Source organism: Sinohyriopsis cumingii, chromosome 12, assembly GCF_028554795.1.
Source record: "Sinohyriopsis cumingii isolate HCF-2022 chromosome 12, ASM2855479v2, whole genome shotgun sequence".
NCBI classification, from domain to species: Eukaryota; Metazoa; Mollusca; class Bivalvia; order Unionida; family Unionidae; genus Sinohyriopsis; species Sinohyriopsis cumingii.
Genome location: NC_142972.1, coordinates 65884209 through 65903653, shown reverse-complemented (window position 1 = coordinate 65903653; position 19445 = coordinate 65884209). Strand labels below are relative to the sequence as shown.

Here is a 19445-nt window from a genome sequence, read left to right as displayed (position 1 = left end):
TCCGACTTTTCGGTTTTTGATAATAATACAGATAAACCCAATATCCGGAGTGTCCTCTTTTTTTCTCTCAAATGTTCAAATATGGTAAATATAATCTCTCTCTCTCTCTCTCCGTTGATGCAGTAACAGTTAACTATGAAACATATTCTTTTGTGCAATTCATTTTTGCATTAGTAGTCATTGTTGTGTTTTGATGCTGTAAACGGATCCCACACAACTATCAAAGCACAGTTTTCTCCATGTGTAGTTTTGACAACGGTAAACTTTGTAGCAGTGGAGTTTTCCTTCCAAAGGGAGGTAACCCATTGTGAACTGTTAAGAATTTGAAAGAGTACTCTACGCTATAGTCACTAAAAAACAAACAAACGGAACTTGTGGAAAGAGACTTGGATGTTCCAAATGATATTGAAATGTTTCCATGGCAATGGACACTAGACAGTGAAATCGGTGTTAATGACGTATAGTGATTCACACAACTCAAGACATTTATATACGGATTTTGTTAATTCTGTGTCCAGTGATATTTTAGGTGCTTTATTCTGATATACTTTGGAGAGCACCTGCTGCAAGAATGATGATCATCACCCGATGAGTGAGCCTCGTCACTTAATTTCAGTAATACGTATTTTCGTTGATATTTTGATGTGGGCTTTTAACCCATTTGACAGTGCCCGACTGCAACTACCCACCCACCCCTCTTTCTCCGATATATATACCCAAGGTTATGAATAAAACCAATGATAGTATTTTAATTTAAGCAATAAAGATTGCTCATGCGTCTAAGGATCCGTTGGAACGAAAATAGATAATGGAGTTTAAAGGAGCGTCACTATCAGTTTTAATTTTCCTGCCTTGGGTGTTTCGAAAGAAAATGTCTCAGCTAAAAGAAATAAAATATTCCGGTTGGAAAGATGCCCATCCCCCTTCCAAAAATGAATGGTCGGTCCTAGATTGTTTGTTGTTTTTTTTTGTATGTAAAGAAGCATTAATCTTTTTACCTTTAGAAATAACATGCATGGGACAGGTTAAGAATCAGGTGGATGTGACTGCACTCATAATGACCTCAAGTCTTAAACCCTATGGACAAACTTTGTAACATGACAACTTAGTTTCAATAGGTAGAGTTAACTGAAGACGATATTCCTGGTGCAGAAATGCCTTATAGCCCAACAGAAACTCTCTCATTATACAATCCAACAGGTGTTTAAAATGTCATCTCCTAATGGCTGGAAATCAAAGTAAATATATATTCTTTATTTACACTAATTTTGGCTACTGTCCCATAATACATGCAAAAAAGATTACTGAACTGGAGTGTAATGTACTCCATATAAATTGCTTTTAATAATATGCTTTGGAAACATGCAGTGAAAAAATTTGCTTTGCTCTTGGACATAACCTTCCACCATGAAATTGAGGCATTTGAAAATTCGTCATCTGGAATTCACCAATTATTTTATGTCATCATGGAGCTTCCATATTAATGATGCAGAAAATTCTTTCCACCAAAACAGATCTTTGTTATATCATCAGGAATTTTGAGTTTCTTTTTGGGATCCAGTGATCTTAAGCAATTTAGAGACAAACAATTGTTCTGATCTGATACAAGATGAGGCAAGTGGATATCACCCAGCAAAGATTGCAACTCCTAACCAAACCCTGACAAAATAGATGTGGTTCTGCTCAGTATAAATAATCAAAGAAAAATATATCCCAGGATTGGGGGTGGAGGTGGGGGAGTTGTATGTAAGCTCTCTTGAGATCTCTGTTGAACAAAAGACATACTTTCTCTTTCTGCTGAATCATTAACACAAAATCTGGATACACTAAAATGTTATTTCTTGTAAATTCTATTGTTCACAAACAAGTTCTGAGGAAAACTCAGGTTTACAATCATCCTGGATTCATCGGATTCCTTGGCACTGAATTTAATTGGGGAAAGTATGTAATTTATTGTATATACTGGTTTATAAGTCAAATCCAAATATTAACAACATAGACTCTGATCTGCCATTGCATATTGCATCAGCAGGTGAGGGTCTGCCTTGTTTGTTCTTCTGATCGCTCTAAATAAACTGCATAGAGCCAGATCTAATTGTGCATTATGCATGGTCTATGCAATTTGGAGTTGGACTTAAAAGCAAGTCAAAAGGATTTGATTTAAATGACCCAATTACTGGCCTGTATAAGCATTCCTTTTGTAAATTGGAAGTAATATTTTAGGAAAATTCTCTTGCTTTCAAATAATTTGATTAGCAATTGTCAGAAAAATGTTGTCCTTGGAAGCTGATAGGAAAACATAATTCTGTTTAATCACACTACTGTGAATCTTGAAAGAATTTACATTCAAATAAGAATATAATGGAATCCTTTTCTCTGAAATATTTTTTTCATTGGACTCTGCTACTTCATTAAAAAATATATCTGTAAAAATCAACGAATTCTCTTTACTCTTGAAAACATTGTGTTATTTGAGAGAATATGTGCATGAGTCACATAGAAAATGATTAGAAATTAAGTACAAAGATTAATTTGGAAGTTTTATAACATTGACTGAGTACAGAAAGCAATTTATCTTTTTAATAATACATTACAGTTGAGTCATAAATGATTTATGTATGGAAACATTGACAAGATTTCAGGGTAATAGTTGTTTCCTATCTTTAAGGAGACAAATTTTAGGTCTTTGTGGAGAACAAATCATTGACTTTTCAAAAAATTACTGTATTATAGGATTCTTCGTCTGTCATTGAAATTCCGAGAAAAAACGTAGAGATGGGATTTATGCTACTAGACCCAGATTTTAATTTGATTATTCTTTACTTAAAGTGCCCTGACACTCAAGAACTTTCTGAGTTTTATTCCCACCCAAAATCTAGTTGTATTGATCCATGCATCATCAAAATCTTGTAATGATGTCTTGACCTCCATGAGTCACTTGGATGCAGCATATTTTGATGTGATTCTTAATGTGCGTTTTTTTTAGTAGAGTATCTAATAAAATATACTAAACTAAAAGGACTTAGATGTCTGCACAATGACACTATTCAAGAAATGATTGGTAGATTACTTCCTGGTTAGTACACAGGCTGATGGCAAAATATGTGTCTAATAAGATGATAAGTTCATTGTGTACTTCCTTATCAGTGCAGTGCCTAAATGGCATGGGACAGGGCCCTCGGTGGACTGAGTTCCTGGGTCCAATAAACGTGAAATTCTTGAAAATTCCCAAGAATTTTTTTATTATTATTATTATTATTATTATTATTAATATGTTGATTATTAAGTATTAACTTTCAGAACATGCTGGATTTTGGGCCAGCAAGCATTAAAAGAAATAGCTGTTTTGTGCTGTTGGGTAGACATCAGAGTTGTGGACAGTAATCAATGCTGAAGTAAGATACAAATGTCACCTAGTTATGACAGGGTTGCATAGAACTCATTTTATAATCAAATACATGTACTCCAATAAAGCAAGCTGTCAATTGATGATATGCTTTCATCTTAAAATTCTTTCAGGGTTTAATCAATTTATAACAATTGATTTGCTTGATAAGGATAATTTTTTTTTTTACATTTGCACATAATTAGATAGTGCTTATATTAACATTTCTGCATGATCTCTTGGCAAAATGTGTAAAGTACTTATGACGTATTATGACTTTATTTTCAGATAACAGGTGGAAATGTATAAACTGAGGTTAGCTGCAGACAAGTCATAACAACTCATACTATTTTAAAGGAAAGAAAAATGTATCGTAAATACCTTAGTGGATTGCAGAATGTCACAGTGGAGGCAATAACAAAGGGATTATCTAACCTGTCAGTGGTATGCAAGCTTCATATTTCATTTTCTGTATTGAACTCTGCCATTTCAAAAAGTGAAGGACGTAGCATCCATTTGTGTGTCCATCCATCTGGAAATCTCTCAGACCATTATACATTCATTTCTGCTATATAATCTAAGCCATTTGAGATTAAGGGATGAAACTTGGTATGTGTATATATTATTTCTAGAAGGTGTGCCATGTATGATATTGGATGATAACCTGAAGGTTAAGCTCATGACCTAATACTTTACATTTTCCATCACACTTTCTCTTCCACTACATAAAATTAAGGCCATTTGAGATTAAAGAATGCAACTTGGAGTTCTTGTACATGATCACTAGAAGGTGTGTCACATACAGTGGGTGTCCTATTTTAAAGGTCAGGGTCAAGGCTTAGGATTTTATTTTGTCATGATACTTTCCCATTGACTCTATCATGAATATTTTAATGTTGTTTGATATTAAGGGATGAAACTTGGAATTTTTGTACATGATTACTTGAAAGTTGTTTGAGATTAAGGGATGAAACTTGGTATAGTAGTCTTATACATCACCACTAAAAAGTGTGCCACATTCCACAAAGGTGGTGATGACTTCAAGTTAATATGCCAGTATCTTACATTTACCATTCCAATTTAATTGCTAATTAAAGCAAATTAATCTACTGTCTTGTCTCAGATAACTTCTACAATCTATGCTAAGTACTGTAAATAGGTGTTTAATTAATATACACAGACACATATACATGCTGTTTGCACTAATTACAAGGTCCGAGTTCACTGTAAGAAAAGGAGTCTTTATGTCACTGAAGTGGTGAGTGTTCTGTAAAGACTCTGCTAGCAGTAAATTTCTTAAAATATGAATTCTGATCAGTGTGACTTGTAAAAGACAAGGAAAATCAGAAACAGTAAAAATCACATAAATTCTCCCAACAACAGTGGTATGACATGTTGCTTAGTAAATATTTAACAGTAACATGAATGGAATATGATCATTTGGTTCCTCTTCCAGTGTATTGTCAGATTTATTTGTTTGAAGTAGAATTAAGAAAATTAAATAAATTAATACAGAAAACTTCAATCTCTTCCTTGATTCCTTCCAGCTGCACACAACTTAGATGAATGGCGATGTTAAAGCATTGAGGATTGTTAAAGTTGTGACATCACAGACAATCACAATTATCACTGTTGACAGTTGCCTTAGATTTCTATTCTTTGATAATAAAACACCAATCACAATTCTCACTCTTGACAGTTGCCTTAGATTTCTATTCTTTGATAATAAAACAACAATCACAATTCTCACTATTGACAATTGCCTTAGATTTCTGTTCTTTGATAATAATACTACAGTCACAATTCTCACTCTTGACAGTTGCCTTAGATTTCTGTTCTTTGATAATAATACTACAATCACAATTATCAATGTTGACAGTTGCCTTAGATTTCCATTCTTTGATGATAATACTACAATCCCAATTATCACTGATATCATAAATTGATTTTTTTAAAATTGAGCTTATTTTCTTTGTTTATAAAATTATAATTCATCAGGAAGACCTGAACCATAAAGATGCATCAAGTGACACAGACCATGTTAGTAGAACGGTACAAGAGTGTTGGAAATCTATTGAGAGCCAGCTGTCACCTTCATCTCAAAATGAGAGTAAAAGAGTGCCAGAGCCAGAATATGGATGGAAAACTGTCAGGGTATTTGTATCATCTACCTTCACTGACTTTTATTGGGAAAGAGAAGCCTTGGTTAAGAAGGTAAGAGCTAATAACAGCAGACATTAAGCTATCTACTTCATGTTCAGTGTCACATTTTGGGACACTTCACGAAAAAAAGAGTTCTTTTATACAGACATAATAGCACACATGTCTTCCCAGTTGATTAGTTTTTATGATATGGTAAAAAAATGACCATTGAAAGTTAGCAAGAATTTTTAGTGTTTTTTAATTTAGCAAGTCAAACTTTATTCTAATGGTTGAAGAAGCTTTTACTGCAAATTCTCCTCTTCATCCATTATTATCTCAGAAAAAATGAGAAATAAACCTTTTTTTTGTCTCGTGGACATATTATCAATTGAATATACAGTTCTTACCTGCTTGCTATCACCTACAGGGAAAAAAAGGACCTGTCCTTAATTTTCTTCTTGATCAGCTTAGTCCCTGTATGGGTTCTATGACTACATTCAAGTTAAAATTAGTCTCCATGAAGCTCATGATGGCTCATGAGACCCAGGTTTGTCCAGTTTTCACACACCTTTCATGTAAATAATATAGACTTCTTTGAGTACTTTTGTCGTCTTAGAGGTCATTCTGATATATCTATGTCTGGCATCCGTTAAAAACATAGTGGTAAGGGTCAGAGTTGTATTAAAGCATACAACACATTTGTCCTTACTAAGTCTTAAACTAAGTCAAGTGTTAAGTCATAAACTTACGAATTGGTCTCATTCAGAACTGCCCATCATTTGGCCTTATTGTTTTTTTTCTAGATTACTGTTGCCCAATACAAATTTATACAGAGTTTTTAATTATTTTGGAACCTCACTTTTATTCTTTTTAAAAGAATTCTTGTGTGCAGATTGTGAGGCACCTTTTGTACTATAACACTATTTCCTAGCATTTATTTTTATGACATCGCAACTTGAGGCATTTATTTGATGACATAGAGCTTAGTATTTGTTTTTGAAAAGAATTTGTTTAGAGAAAAGAAATTACTGTAACAATAATTTGAAAGTTAAGAGCTCAATGATTCTGTGGCATTTTCTGGTAACAGTCAGTACCTTTATCTTTTAGTAAATCCTTCTTGCAAGAATGATCATAACATTTTATAAGTATGATAATAACATCACTGATGATGATATAATGATGATGAAGGAGTGATTGAGTGAATGAATGCACAGTAAAGAAAGTGTTAAAAGGATAGCATAATTCTTGTTCACTGTTAGAAATGAACCCATAAACTTTTATGTTAATATTAATGTCTAGCCTTGAAATTGTAAGTATTTCATTTTTCCTATCTATCTCACTATCATGTGCCAAGGTGTTCCCAGAGCTGAGGGAATGGTGTGAGGAACGGAAGCTGTATTTAATAGAGTGTGACTTACGCTGGGGTATCCCTAGTGATTCCACCACCCACCAGACAGTGAGCACGTGTTTGGAAGAAATTGATAAATGCATAGCAGAAACAGGAGGGCAGCCTTTCTTTCTGAATATGACTGGAGAAAGGTATTTGTTCAGGTTTATCTATTTGAGTTATTAAACTTTAAGTCTTTTATTTTAATGTAAATGCATTATTATATCTTCCAATCTTCATCAAATATTATTATCTAAAATATTTGTTTCGTGTGATATGTTAGGCTTGAGAACCTATATTATGTTTATTAATATTATGATCATTACTGGTATCGGCATCATTATTACAAATTATAATTATAACTATAATTTTCATTATTATTATTATTGTAGGTATGGTTGGATTCCCAAAGAGTCAGAAATACCGGAAGAAACAAGGAAGCAATATCAATGGGTCCCAAATACTTCAATTACTTTCATGGAGGTTTTACATGGAGCATTTAGGTCAGGTTCACAGTTACATTGATTTGCATTAATCAACTTTTTCATTATCAGGGTAGAACGTTCGTGAATTATTTTTAATTTTAGATGGAGATGACTGAAAGATAAATTATCAGAATTGCTCCATCATGAACAAATAATTACTATCTGTATTGTCTTTAGAATTGACATTTTTGTAAATTTTATTGTGTTTAACTGGATGATATTGGGATAAATTTTTTAGCTATTTTATAACAGTGACCATTTTACAGAGGTTTGATTAGCATTAGGACATTGTTATTAGAATAAACATATTTTTACTCCACTACACAGAGGAAGTAGGGCTATAGATAGATTGATTTTGGCAGTTTCACTATATATGTTTTATCTCAGAATTTATGTTTTGAAACCTGAATGATGCAAGAGAAGATTCTGGATAGATAGTTAGCTTGATGTCCAGTCAGAGGTTTTAAACTTTTATTTTGTTTGTAATACAATAAACAGATTTGTATTGATGCCAGGCTTTTTGTTAGACTTTAGAAAAATTCTACTTTGATATCATGTCTAAGTATTATATCATATCATGTTGACTGTGTTCCACAGAAATGTGTCATTCAGATACCATAAAATCATCACTTTAGTATGCTCATTTTGATAATTATGTTTGAATCTTAAAGGTAAGAATAGCTTTATTCTTGTACATAGTATAGTAAACATGTTACAGTCCAATATCTTTTAACCAACCACCCATCTATGTGATGAACTAGGGTTGTTTAAACAGTTTTGTTTTGAAGGGAGGTAATTTACACAGATGTAAAAGTAAATTACAGGTTACAAGATGGATTATATTTATTTTTTCTCTCAGTTTTTTGCAATCACTAAAATGTAATTTTTGCAATCTCTTTTTTAAATTTTAAGCTGCTTACTACAAAAGAAGTGAGATGTTGATCAAGGTTTTCATTGAATGTTAGACATTCCTGGTCTTCGCATGGTTGGAAAGCCACACACGATTTCTTGCATTGCACTTTATCATTCGTGGTGAAGGAAGTGTAGTCTATACAGTTAACAGTGACTTTTTAGTAGTGGTGCACATACCTCTGTTGGTGTTTCTTTCTTCTGTTCCTGATTATTAAAATCAGTTGACTATCAGGTCAATAAAAAGCAGAATGACACCAAAGTTCATTCAATAGTATTCTTACAAATCTGTTAATACTGCAAGAAATTTCTCTGACAATATTTATTCAGTTGCCTAATATTTTTTGTTTTGACAGAACTAGGAATCCAAATGCTTTATTTTGCATGCGACAGTCTGATGTAATAAAGGATATTCCAGAGTCGCACCTTCAAAGATTTCAGGATCCTGACCCACTGTGTCAGAAACACCTAAAGGTAAAACAATCAGACACACTGGAACTTGCATTAAAAGCCACCTTAATTGAAAGGACACTAATCTTGTTGATAAAAGAAACTCTAGAACTTCCAGTTTAAACTTGTCCCAAGTTTGAGGTACCCCTTCAAAATCTAAGTAGGAAATGAAAAAAGAAAACTTTCATAGTGAATGTGCATTATTGGTGCCTCTCAAAGTCATTTAATCTTATCTTAAAATGATACCTTTAAACTTAAAGATTTTAATCTGTTTTTTGGTGATTTTTTTTCTGGGTAAATATACTGTACTTCTGTTCCACAGATAAGGGTAGCAACAAGGGAGCTTACCTATACTTTACTCCTCCAGTTGGCATATGTGTACTATCAAACTTTTGGTTCCCAATTTTCCATATTTTGCTGCTCACTGTTAATTAGTTAAAACCACTATCACACATACCAACCATTACACTTCTGGAGTAATCATTATGCTTTGTTTGCCCCAAATTATGCATTACGTTAGACTATGTATGATGTATGCCTTTTGGGTACATTAGGAATAAAATTAAAATAAAGCAATAAAAAGTTGTTTTTTCCATTTATTTTGTCTACTCTTTAATTCCACTGATAAAAATTTGAGAGTATTCTTAAAAAGTTGACTGCTGCATGAGAACAGCCAAAAAATACTTTTCTTATTTGCTATTTATAGCAACTGTATATATGACCCATTTCCAAGAAAACAGATGGGTTTCTTCAAATGTGAACTTTCTCTTACAGATTCATTTTATTAATAAGGTAGGGAAGTTGTGAACCAGTCTGTACTTTTCATGAAAATGGTGCCAGATGTTAAGTGAAATGCTTAATGGTGTAAGTTGTGAATGTTATATGATGAAACATGTTGGAGTAGATGGATCATTTCAAACTTCAAAACATGTCAGATCAGAGAAAGTAAGAAATCAACACCACTTTACAAACTTGAACAAAAATATGAGAGTAATGTAATACAGCACTATGTGCAACTGACTGTGATTATTGTAAGAATTCCAGTTCATGATCATTCAGCAAAAGTTACACATGTAGACTAGTTGAAGTGATTGCTGAATATAAATAATTTTTGAGTATATTTTATGTTTGTATTCTGGTTTTAATCCATATGAATTTTGCCCTTTGTAACAAGAATTTTGATCAGCTGCAGAATCAGGTTAGCAGTAAAAATGTATCTTATTCACATATGCTGTAAGTTAGGCATATAATATGGAGATTACACTTTTTACACCCAAATTATGTTTTTTTTGCCACTTATAATAGCAATCATTACACATATCCTCTCAGGGGATTGGTATGTATGCATTATTATATTTCTTTCTAAGTCAAAATTATCAGAAAACTGTGCAATTAAAAGACCTGTATGCCTTACCAGTGCTTTTCCCATGGTATAGACATGAATGTTCAATATTTAATTATTGTGTGCAACTTAATGTATTTCCAAATTTGTTGAAAACTTTGTTTGCCTAATATTCATAAGTTAAATACTTTGAATTATATATACTATACTATTTTACATATTCAGTATAACCTGATATTAAAACCTTACCTTTGATTGATTATAGACATGTATGTCATGTCTTGATTTGCTGCAAGGTACTATGGTAGACAATACAGTTATGCAATTTTTTATTTCTCTATGCAGAGCAGTAAGGGTGGAGAGACTTTGGAATCTAAGGATTATGAAATAGTCCCTCCATCATTTCCACTGTTTACAGTTAATGACTGCAGCAATCATGCACTAAAGAGAGGGAGAGAGACAGACAGAGAGAGAGAGAGAGAGACAGAGAGACAGAGAGAGAGGGAGAGAGAGAAGAGAGAGAGAGAACTGCATCATTGCCACTAAAATACAGTGTATCAGAATGTCAAATTTTATATTCTTTTGTGCATGTCAGAGAGGGAGGTGATGTGCTTACAACTGCTGAAGACATGTAAATTAATATTCATATTTTTTGATTATACATTTAGTTTTTATCCCTCAAAATCATTTATCAACACTGTACATTTCATGAGGAAGTTTCATGTACAGCCGCTATTTATAAAAAAAAATGCATGATAAAATTGGTAAATATTTTCTCTTCTATGGCATTTCTGTCTGCAGCACTGAGCATTGACATTAAAGTCTCATTGTTGACAAGGACATTTATGTCTTCATGAATGTCAATATATGTACACATGAAGCAAGAGAGAGAGAGAGAGAGAGAGAGAGAGCAAGCAAGCATAGGCTCTGATCAATTGCTGAATATTGTGCATGATGACAACAGTTTAAATCTAAAAGTGAATCTCATTATTGTAAATTATCCATGGTCGAGAAAGATTACACCACAAGACTGACAGAGAAGGGACAGCAAATGGATAAAGGGCAGGGTCAGATTGGCAGTCTGGCATACAGTTCCCTACCTCACCCCACATACAAATTGCTGATAATTTCAGGTGCTGTGATGACCAGAGATGGTTTACCTATATGATGTTGTCACATATATTTTTTGCATAAGAAACATGAACAAATTCAATGATCCACTGCACAATACTTAAGTAGCTACTGGTATACATAAGTAAAAACCAGATTTAACACTAAAGAGAGAGGGTGCAAGAATGAATGATTTTGATTTCTGATACTGAGATCTGGCAGTCTTGAATGTTATGTAATCTATATCAAAGCAAGAAGTGAGCCAACTATAATTGAGAGTGCAAGGTATTTCCCACTTGTTGGAAAATAAAATCTGAAAATTGTTGATTGCAAATAAACTACAACATTGAGGGAGAGAGGGATTAATTTTGGAATCATGACAATTTCAGCAGTAAATTTTGAGTTGTTATTGGGACTGTTAATATTATGCACCATGGCTTCATGTAATATACATGACACATCTCCAAGCTAAAATTGACATATTCATTTGACACTACTGGTAATTATTGTCAATATTTTATAACAGTGCTGACAATAGCTACTGCTTTGATTTCTGTAGAATGGCTGCTGAAGTCACTCTTAAAGACAGACCATTCAGTTTTTAAAGGGTGTGTGTGTGCAAAGGTGTATATTGTAATGAAAGAAAACAACAATATCCTGGTTTGATACAAAATCCCAGTCCCCCCCCTTTACTGTACACATGCAGTAGTCCCTATAGTGCCAGAGTCTAGCTAGCACAAAGTTGTGTATATTCATCCTTATGATCACCTGCAGTTGTTGACCATGTATTGCCATTACTGCTTTAGGACTATGCACATGGTTTATATTTTAGTGTAAATTCTGTGTTTTCTGTTCTTTTTTTAATAAAAAAATAGCATTGATTGTTTTTGGATTAAACTGTACCTCAGATGATTATTTTTTCTTTGTAACAGTAGGATAAATTTATGTTTTTGAAGGAAAGACAAATGGCTTGCCTCTTGTCAGGTCATTGCATAATTTTGTTCAGATTTCTTTAAATAAAGTTGAAGCATACAAATTACTTGAGTGTCATCATTTTCTTTCAATGGATTGTGATGTAAACTTCATTGACTACACTGTTTAAACTGATTTGGAAATGTACACCTATTTTTACATTGGCAATAATTGCATATCAAAGTATGTTGCATAAAAGCCAATCAACTTTTTCGAAACACACATGCATTGAATATACAAAACTCTTTGAAATGACATATTTTATTTTCCAAATATATATTTGGCATGATGATGATTGATTCTTCAAATGGTATCCTTCAAATGGTTGCCAATTGTAAATCACTCTAGACGTCTGTCTTCCTGTTGGTGGTCTTCAGGCAGTGGCTGTTCAAATGTCAATCAGTAATGTCAGCAAGCCCCCTCAGTGATGTAGTTGCCAAAGGCATGCCTGCGAAGGCATGGTCATCATATGCAATTATTTATGTCTCCACCACAGAGCATCAAAGAGTGAGGATGGAGGGGATTAATTGCACCCAGTGACACATGGATAAGCAAATATTTGGGCAAGATTCACTGAAATATAAATGTACATACTGCTGTTGACAGTCCTGAAACAAGTATTTTTACTGGACACACATTTGATGTCTACACCGTTTGCATTTAATTACATTCATTCGGTATTTCATTTGTGTTCAGTTTGCATTCTGTTCATGTATGGATTTCAGCTATCATCTGGTCATTTTCATTTTCTGGAATGCTTTTTGATTTTGCTTTTATCACTTCCATTTATCTCCTTCTTCCCTTTTTATTTATTTACCAAGGTCAGGATGTTCTTTTTCAATAGTATTAAATAATGAAAAGTATTGCCTTCATATCTCATTTTATTATAATTTTGCTTGGATAAAATAGAAAATGCATACAATTCAAAAGCTAGTACTTAATTTACAGTTTAAAAGCTGCAAAAGTACAACTGCAATAGATGTAAAATACAGTGGAAGAGTATTTTTCAGCAGATTTTATTTCCTATTTCTCATTTTATGTAAAAAGTTACACAGCCTCAACTATCTGATGCTGTCATCACATCATTTGAGGTTCAAAAAATGTCATGGCATGTAAGTAGTGAAAATCTGTGTTTAGGTGAAAAGACTCTGATGTGTATTATGATGCAAAAGGATATTTGACCATGGAAATAAATAGCACAGACCTGATATGCAGGTAAGTATATTTTCTAATCAGTTCATGAAAAGTATTTGCATTTTGTTTCATTTCTCTTTCTCATTCATTATACTGCATTTCGCATTTGAGTTCATTCAGCATTTTATGTTCTCTAATCCTGCTGTCTGTTGCATTCAGTTTTAATTTTACTAGTAACCATTTTCAGGGTATGTATATGCATTTAATCCTTTTTCTAGTTATGATGTAATAGAAAAGATAATTATTGCTCTTCTCCAGGTTTACCAATCCATGTTCCAAGTGCAGTTTTTGAACGAAATGAAGCTTAGATGAAATTTATTGCTATTTAATGCTTTAATTCAGGTTTACAAATCCAAGCTTGTCGAGCGGTTTTCCAAGGAACAAGTCTTCAGCTACAATTCAAAGTTTGATGGAATAACCACAATTCAAGACAGAGAAACAGTAATGTACCATCTATCTTACTTACCAACTTTTAAATGTACCTAACATTATTGGGTCAACAGATACTATTCAGCTGCCAAAAACAGCAAGTGTAAGGTCATGTGGAAGAGTCTATTATTTAGATTTAGGTTTAGATTGTAAAATTTAAATGTCATTAGCCCATTAGCTTATATAAATAACTGAATAACAATGCTGGAAAAACAAATATAATGCAAGGTGTTGGGTTAGTTGATGCATTAAATAGAAAGAATGCATATTAGTGGAATGTATTTAACTCTACAAAAAATGGATATTTGTAGATAGCCAAGCATCCAAAATCAGCCAGAACAAAAAAAAAAGTTAGATTGGTGAACCTTGTTGTTTTTACATTACACATAGTCAGATATCTACTCTCTGTAATTTACAGCAGGTCAGGAAGTGTTTATGTTTTTGGTAGGTGTTTTTATAGCTTTTGTTTACTTCCGCATTTTCTTTTATTGTTCTACAAATGCAATAATTTAAATATAGAGTTAATATGTTCTAGTTCTAAGATGAAAGTAAAAGTAAGGAAGGCTTAAGAATAAATGTTCTTTCTTCTTCTTTCTTCAGGTAGTCATTGGAGAGCTAGATGCATTTGCTGCTTATATTCTTCAATTTTTTAAGCGTGTTATTGAAGCAAAATATCCCAATAGGAAGGAAATGAAATCACCAAGTTATCTGGAAGAAGGTAGGTTACCCTCATGGTTTTGTTCAAGATGGAATGCAGTACATGGTAATATTTTAGTATTTGGTCATTTGCTGTATAGACTTATCAACAGAGCATTCTGAGATAGCCACTCCTAGATGTAAGTGTGGTACATCATATCAAAATCAAAAGATTTATTTTGAATGTTACCTACATATGGATTATGGGTAATTTTGATGTTTATTAATTTTTAAATAATGCTGACAATTTTATGAAAAATAGTTGATAAGTATTTAAGTCAGACCATCTGATTTGTTTTAGGGTTTTGATGGCCCTTCACAATACATTATTAGCTATATTGTGTTGAGGAAAGGGAGCTAAGTGCTGTTCCTAAGAACACACCAACGCAGTAGACTGTCTGTCCTGGGCTGGTATCAAACCCATGACCTGTTGATTATGAGTCTGATGTTTTACCACCTGAGCTACTGTGCCTCTAACTGACCATTTGAATTTGTATATGATGTATAATGACTTTCATGTCACGAGTGATGTACATAAAACCTGTATGTACAAAATACATACTGTATCTCTGTAATTGCATAATGCCTGGTACCTTTGTCAGGTGTATATATCAGATGTTGTTCAATGGATTAGCCAATAGTTCTCCAGATATTTTCGATAAAGAGAAGCAAATGTGTGACATAGTTATGTACCATACCTCTACATTTTCCATCCAGTGTTTCCTCTTTTCTTCTGATACTGAACACTTCATTGATTTTGTTACTCAAAATGGAGACAAAAGTGCTGTTTATACTTTCTGGAATTGTCATGTTCACATGATACTGAATATCAGGAAAGCTTTTATTTCTTCTCATTTCCTTTTAGGAAATATGGAATGTTCAGCGAAGTTGGTATCAATTGTAAAGTCTCTCACTTTGTCCATTACAGATACACTTTTATTCTATGTTCCTTATAGTGAATTCATTGTAAAATCATGTACATGTTAATTTTTTATCTGTATTGGCATGGTGAGGCAGAGGTATCACCTTTTTGGCTTTGATGGTGCAGGCTGTGTCATCAATATTAAATTGTATGCAAAGGTTTGGCAGTGACCAGCTCTGCTCCATGGACACTTATTTATGACAACTACATAAATCCATTTCATTTTAGTTTTCAGCTTCATCTGCATGATCCATTTTTCACAATTTTCTTCACCCTTAGAATTCTTAATATATATATTTGTCAAGTTCATTCAAGACATTTAAACACATTTGTTATATGCGTCTCTTGTATAAGAATTCATTCATTAAATTGCATGTACACAAAGTACGTTTATATTGGGATTTTAAAACCAACATTACAGACATCTTAATCTTTTCTCATGTCCTCTGTTTCTTTTCAAGACACAACAAAATAACACAGAAAGTGTGTTTGCAAACTGCTTCATTTTATATTGTTTAAATTTATCTTAACAGGCCAAATTGCAAATTTAAGCAATTATTGGTCAGATTTTGTGACAATAGCATTAATTACCCATAAGTTTCCATAGTAACCCATTGTATTAGAAATTGATGCAAAGTATCTTGCAAAATTATTAATTTAAAAGAAATTTTTTGGTATCAAACGGGAAAATGAAATTATTTAAGTGTGCTATATTTGTAATAATTTGTTTCCAATGGAGACAGCCCAAGAAATTAAAATCCTATAGAGTTGTTTCCCCTGTAATAAGTGTTTGTCAAAACATTCAGAATGCAGTCATAGATGACTTTAGACAATAAAGTACATTATTATTTTAAAAGATATGTGGAAAACAATGTGATGATAAACAGTATACAAGGAGACTAATTAATTATAGATTCTAGCCTAAATTACAATGTTAAAAGAATGAATGAATTGTAAATACTGAGTTGATAAACAAAGAGATGAGCTAAAATGCACATGTCAATGATATGCATTCAAAATATGTAAATACATATTCTATAGTTACATGTTTTACTATTACAGAACCCTAAGTTTTATGTGGTATTATTTTCCAGAGTTCATGCTACACAGAAAATTTGTGGAGCAGAAGGCCAGTGTTTTGATAAGTAGGGAAAAAGAACTTCAGCTGCTGATGGACTATGCGTTGGGAAAACCAGTCACTGTACAGTTTGAAATGGGCAGTAAGTATACTATATTTTTGTCAAACATTCTACTCAAAACAGAAATTGTTAAGTCATCAGGCTTTCTAACAAATAAAAAAATTCTGATACAGTGTAGATCCAGTGTAAACATATAATGTTTAACTTAGAGTTTTTTTTTTTTTTTGGAGCATTTAGGCAAGTGTTTCATTTCTAGAGGTTAAGATATACCACTGGCTGGAGGAAAGGTGGATTGTCTCTTCTGTGGGTTTAGTTATTTTATGACAGAATATAATATTAAAGTGAATACTGAGCTAGGGCAGTATACAGGAATGTTTTGCATTTTCTTCGTCTGCTGTGTCCCCTGCTCTGACATATTAATGCTTGGAAAAAAGCCACACTACATTCCAAGTTCAGCCTTCCCAGAAAGAATTTCTGTCTTTATAACAGTTGCACAACAGGAAGAACTGATTAGCAATTACAGCCCCTTTCCACTGCTAGGTGGCTATGTATAGCATGTTTTTATCCGTTTTTATCTTTCTCTGAAGTTTATTTTCTACCATCAGTCAGAAAGAATGGTACAGCGTGGTTTATTGACTTTTCCACAAGATGTTGGTAACCTTTTTTGTGAATTTTCATTTACATTTATACCTCTTCTTTTTAGTTTGTAGACTTAAATTTCTGACCTTTCAAGTCATACATGGAATTATTGATACTTGCAGCTTGTAAATATTATTTGTGGACAGTCTGGTTGAATTTCTGTTTTATTTATAACAAGTGTGGTCATTGATTTTTTGGGGTACTTTTGGGTTGTTATTTCCCACTTCTTGTTTATTGTCATTCAGTAACTTAAACCAAAACAACTCACAAACATACTGATAATGCAGGGTCAGGCATTGACCCCATTTTTTAAAACTGGAAAATAACTCTAAAAGTTCAGATTTTATTCTCTTCCAGGGTATTGGATGTTTAGCTTATCTCAACCTCATTCATCTACTTTTCATGTGAATTGTGTCAGTTATCAAGCTGTGTGAGCCATGCTACAACAGGGAGTTGATTTCTGAAAGAGAGTTTTCGCAACTTCTTGGTTTGTTACATGTGCCGGCTTCTGTGCACCCCCTGCAGATGGTACTACAGTTTCATTGGTACTTCCTTTCTAAGTTATTTAGATCATCATGTTACAATCTCAATAAAGCAGATGCTGTGGGAAGATAATCAATGCTTTACTGCAGGATTTCTTCTAGAGAAGCTATGTTCTGTACTGATCACAGTTCTTATAGTTGGGAGGGCTCATTGGTTGACCCTGTTCACAACAGTCAGTCATAACTTGAGTCTGGAGTAGATGGACTTTATACCAATTTTTTTAAATGTAGTGTATAATGATTGACTTTCATTTCTGGAAGAATCAGCTCTGAGACAAAATAATCCTTGTGATATCAGACAATTCTGTAGTAATCACCAACCTCCTCATACAAGGTCAGACCAAATCACCTGACCTCTGCTTTGTGGTCAGGATCTTTCCATGCTGATGCTTCCAGCAAAAGGTCCCAGTTTCCATTGTTTCCCATGATCTGCAAACAGACTAATCTCTTCAAATGCATCAACAATAATAAAACCTAGACTTTTGTAATTATGTATTCTCACAACTGAATGATTTGAAAACAGATGTTTTATCAATTTTCATAACAGCTATCACCTATAGTATTTGTCTCCCTCCTCCCAGTTTGTTCCCCTCTTAAGTTTTTTAAAATGAAAAGCATCACGGATATATAAAATGCACAAAACTTTGTGATTTCATGCATTGTTTTATCATTTCAAACCTCATTGTTGCCATTGGGTTATTAACATTGTCATCTTGTTCTTATTACAACCAAGTGGGAGTTTTCATTGTAAACAAAAAACTTGCATAGTGTCTTTTTCTGGTTTCTGGAAAAGTCTATTTGAAGTGAAGGGGTGAGGGACCTGTGTAGTCTGCATCCTATATTTGCAATTTCTAGTTTAATATTTTCCAGAATATTGAACAAAATGTAAATATAACTTATGTACATGGGTTCTAAGGGATGTAACTACCAGAGTTACATAAACTTATAGAATTGTTCAGAGCTTATAGACAATAACTAGATCACACCCCACACCACACCTGTTGTCTGAAAAAAAAGACTGGTTCATTTGCCCATGTAAATATGGATTAATGTTCATTTGTTTTTTATATCATTGAGGCTTTTCATTCATAAAATCATTAGTGGTGGGGTAAAAACTGCCCAGGAAATTGGTGATTACTATAGCCACTTTTACATTCCTAACTGATTGTCTCCCTTGTACATCTAGCAGAGAAACAAAATAAGCCTGCAGTTATTACATCACTTCTCGATTTAATACTGATGCCCATAGATTTTACAGTTATCAGAGTGATTTGTTTAGCTATGCTACTCACAGTCTTTAGATGAAATGGACTGTTTTTCATATCTTTAACTTCCATAAACTCATGATTGGCTATTTTTAGCAGTGCCACCCACATTCTTGAGATGTTTATCATTAACTTTAACAAGCTCATGCCCAGCCTTGTTTAGCGGTTTGCTTAATCGCAAGTTGTGTGTATGTCAGTAGTTTTTATTGCTGCCTATTGACAACATCTCCAGTTAACTCTTGCAACAATTAGGGTAATCAAGCTGTTTCCTGGCCTGAGGGTTGATTTTTCAGTCACCAACTTTATGGCCTGAAAATTGGCTATTCAGTCACCTGAGTTTCAGGCTAGATGGTTGACTATTCCATCAAGGTTTTTAATACAGGTGCAAAGTTTCTTCATTTGTACTCCACACTGAATTTTTTTTTAACTTTCCATCA

The 19445-nt window shown here is 33.2% G+C and overlaps 1 protein-coding gene across 1 annotated transcript in view; it reads left to right on the top strand.

Annotated features, from left to right (window-relative positions):
* The first annotated feature begins 404 nt into the window (after positions 1 to 404).
* The window catches only part of LOC149786611 (TPR repeat-containing protein DDB_G0287407-like), a 54357-nt gene continuing 35316 nt past the window's right edge, over positions 405 to 19445 (top strand). Inside the window, exons 1-9 of the mRNA XM_089977116.1 lie at positions 405 to 615; positions 3674 to 3829; positions 5384 to 5599; positions 6882 to 7066; positions 7307 to 7417; positions 8665 to 8782; positions 13719 to 13817; positions 14406 to 14523; positions 16518 to 16643. Of these exons, the coding sequence (XP_089833242.1) occupies positions 3752 to 3829; positions 5384 to 5599; positions 6882 to 7066; positions 7307 to 7417; positions 8665 to 8782; positions 13719 to 13817; positions 14406 to 14523; positions 16518 to 16643 (1051 nt within the window). The 5' untranslated portion in view covers positions 405 to 615; positions 3674 to 3751. The remainder of the gene's footprint in view (positions 616 to 3673; positions 3830 to 5383; positions 5600 to 6881; positions 7067 to 7306; positions 7418 to 8664; positions 8783 to 13718; positions 13818 to 14405; positions 14524 to 16517; positions 16644 to 19445) is intronic.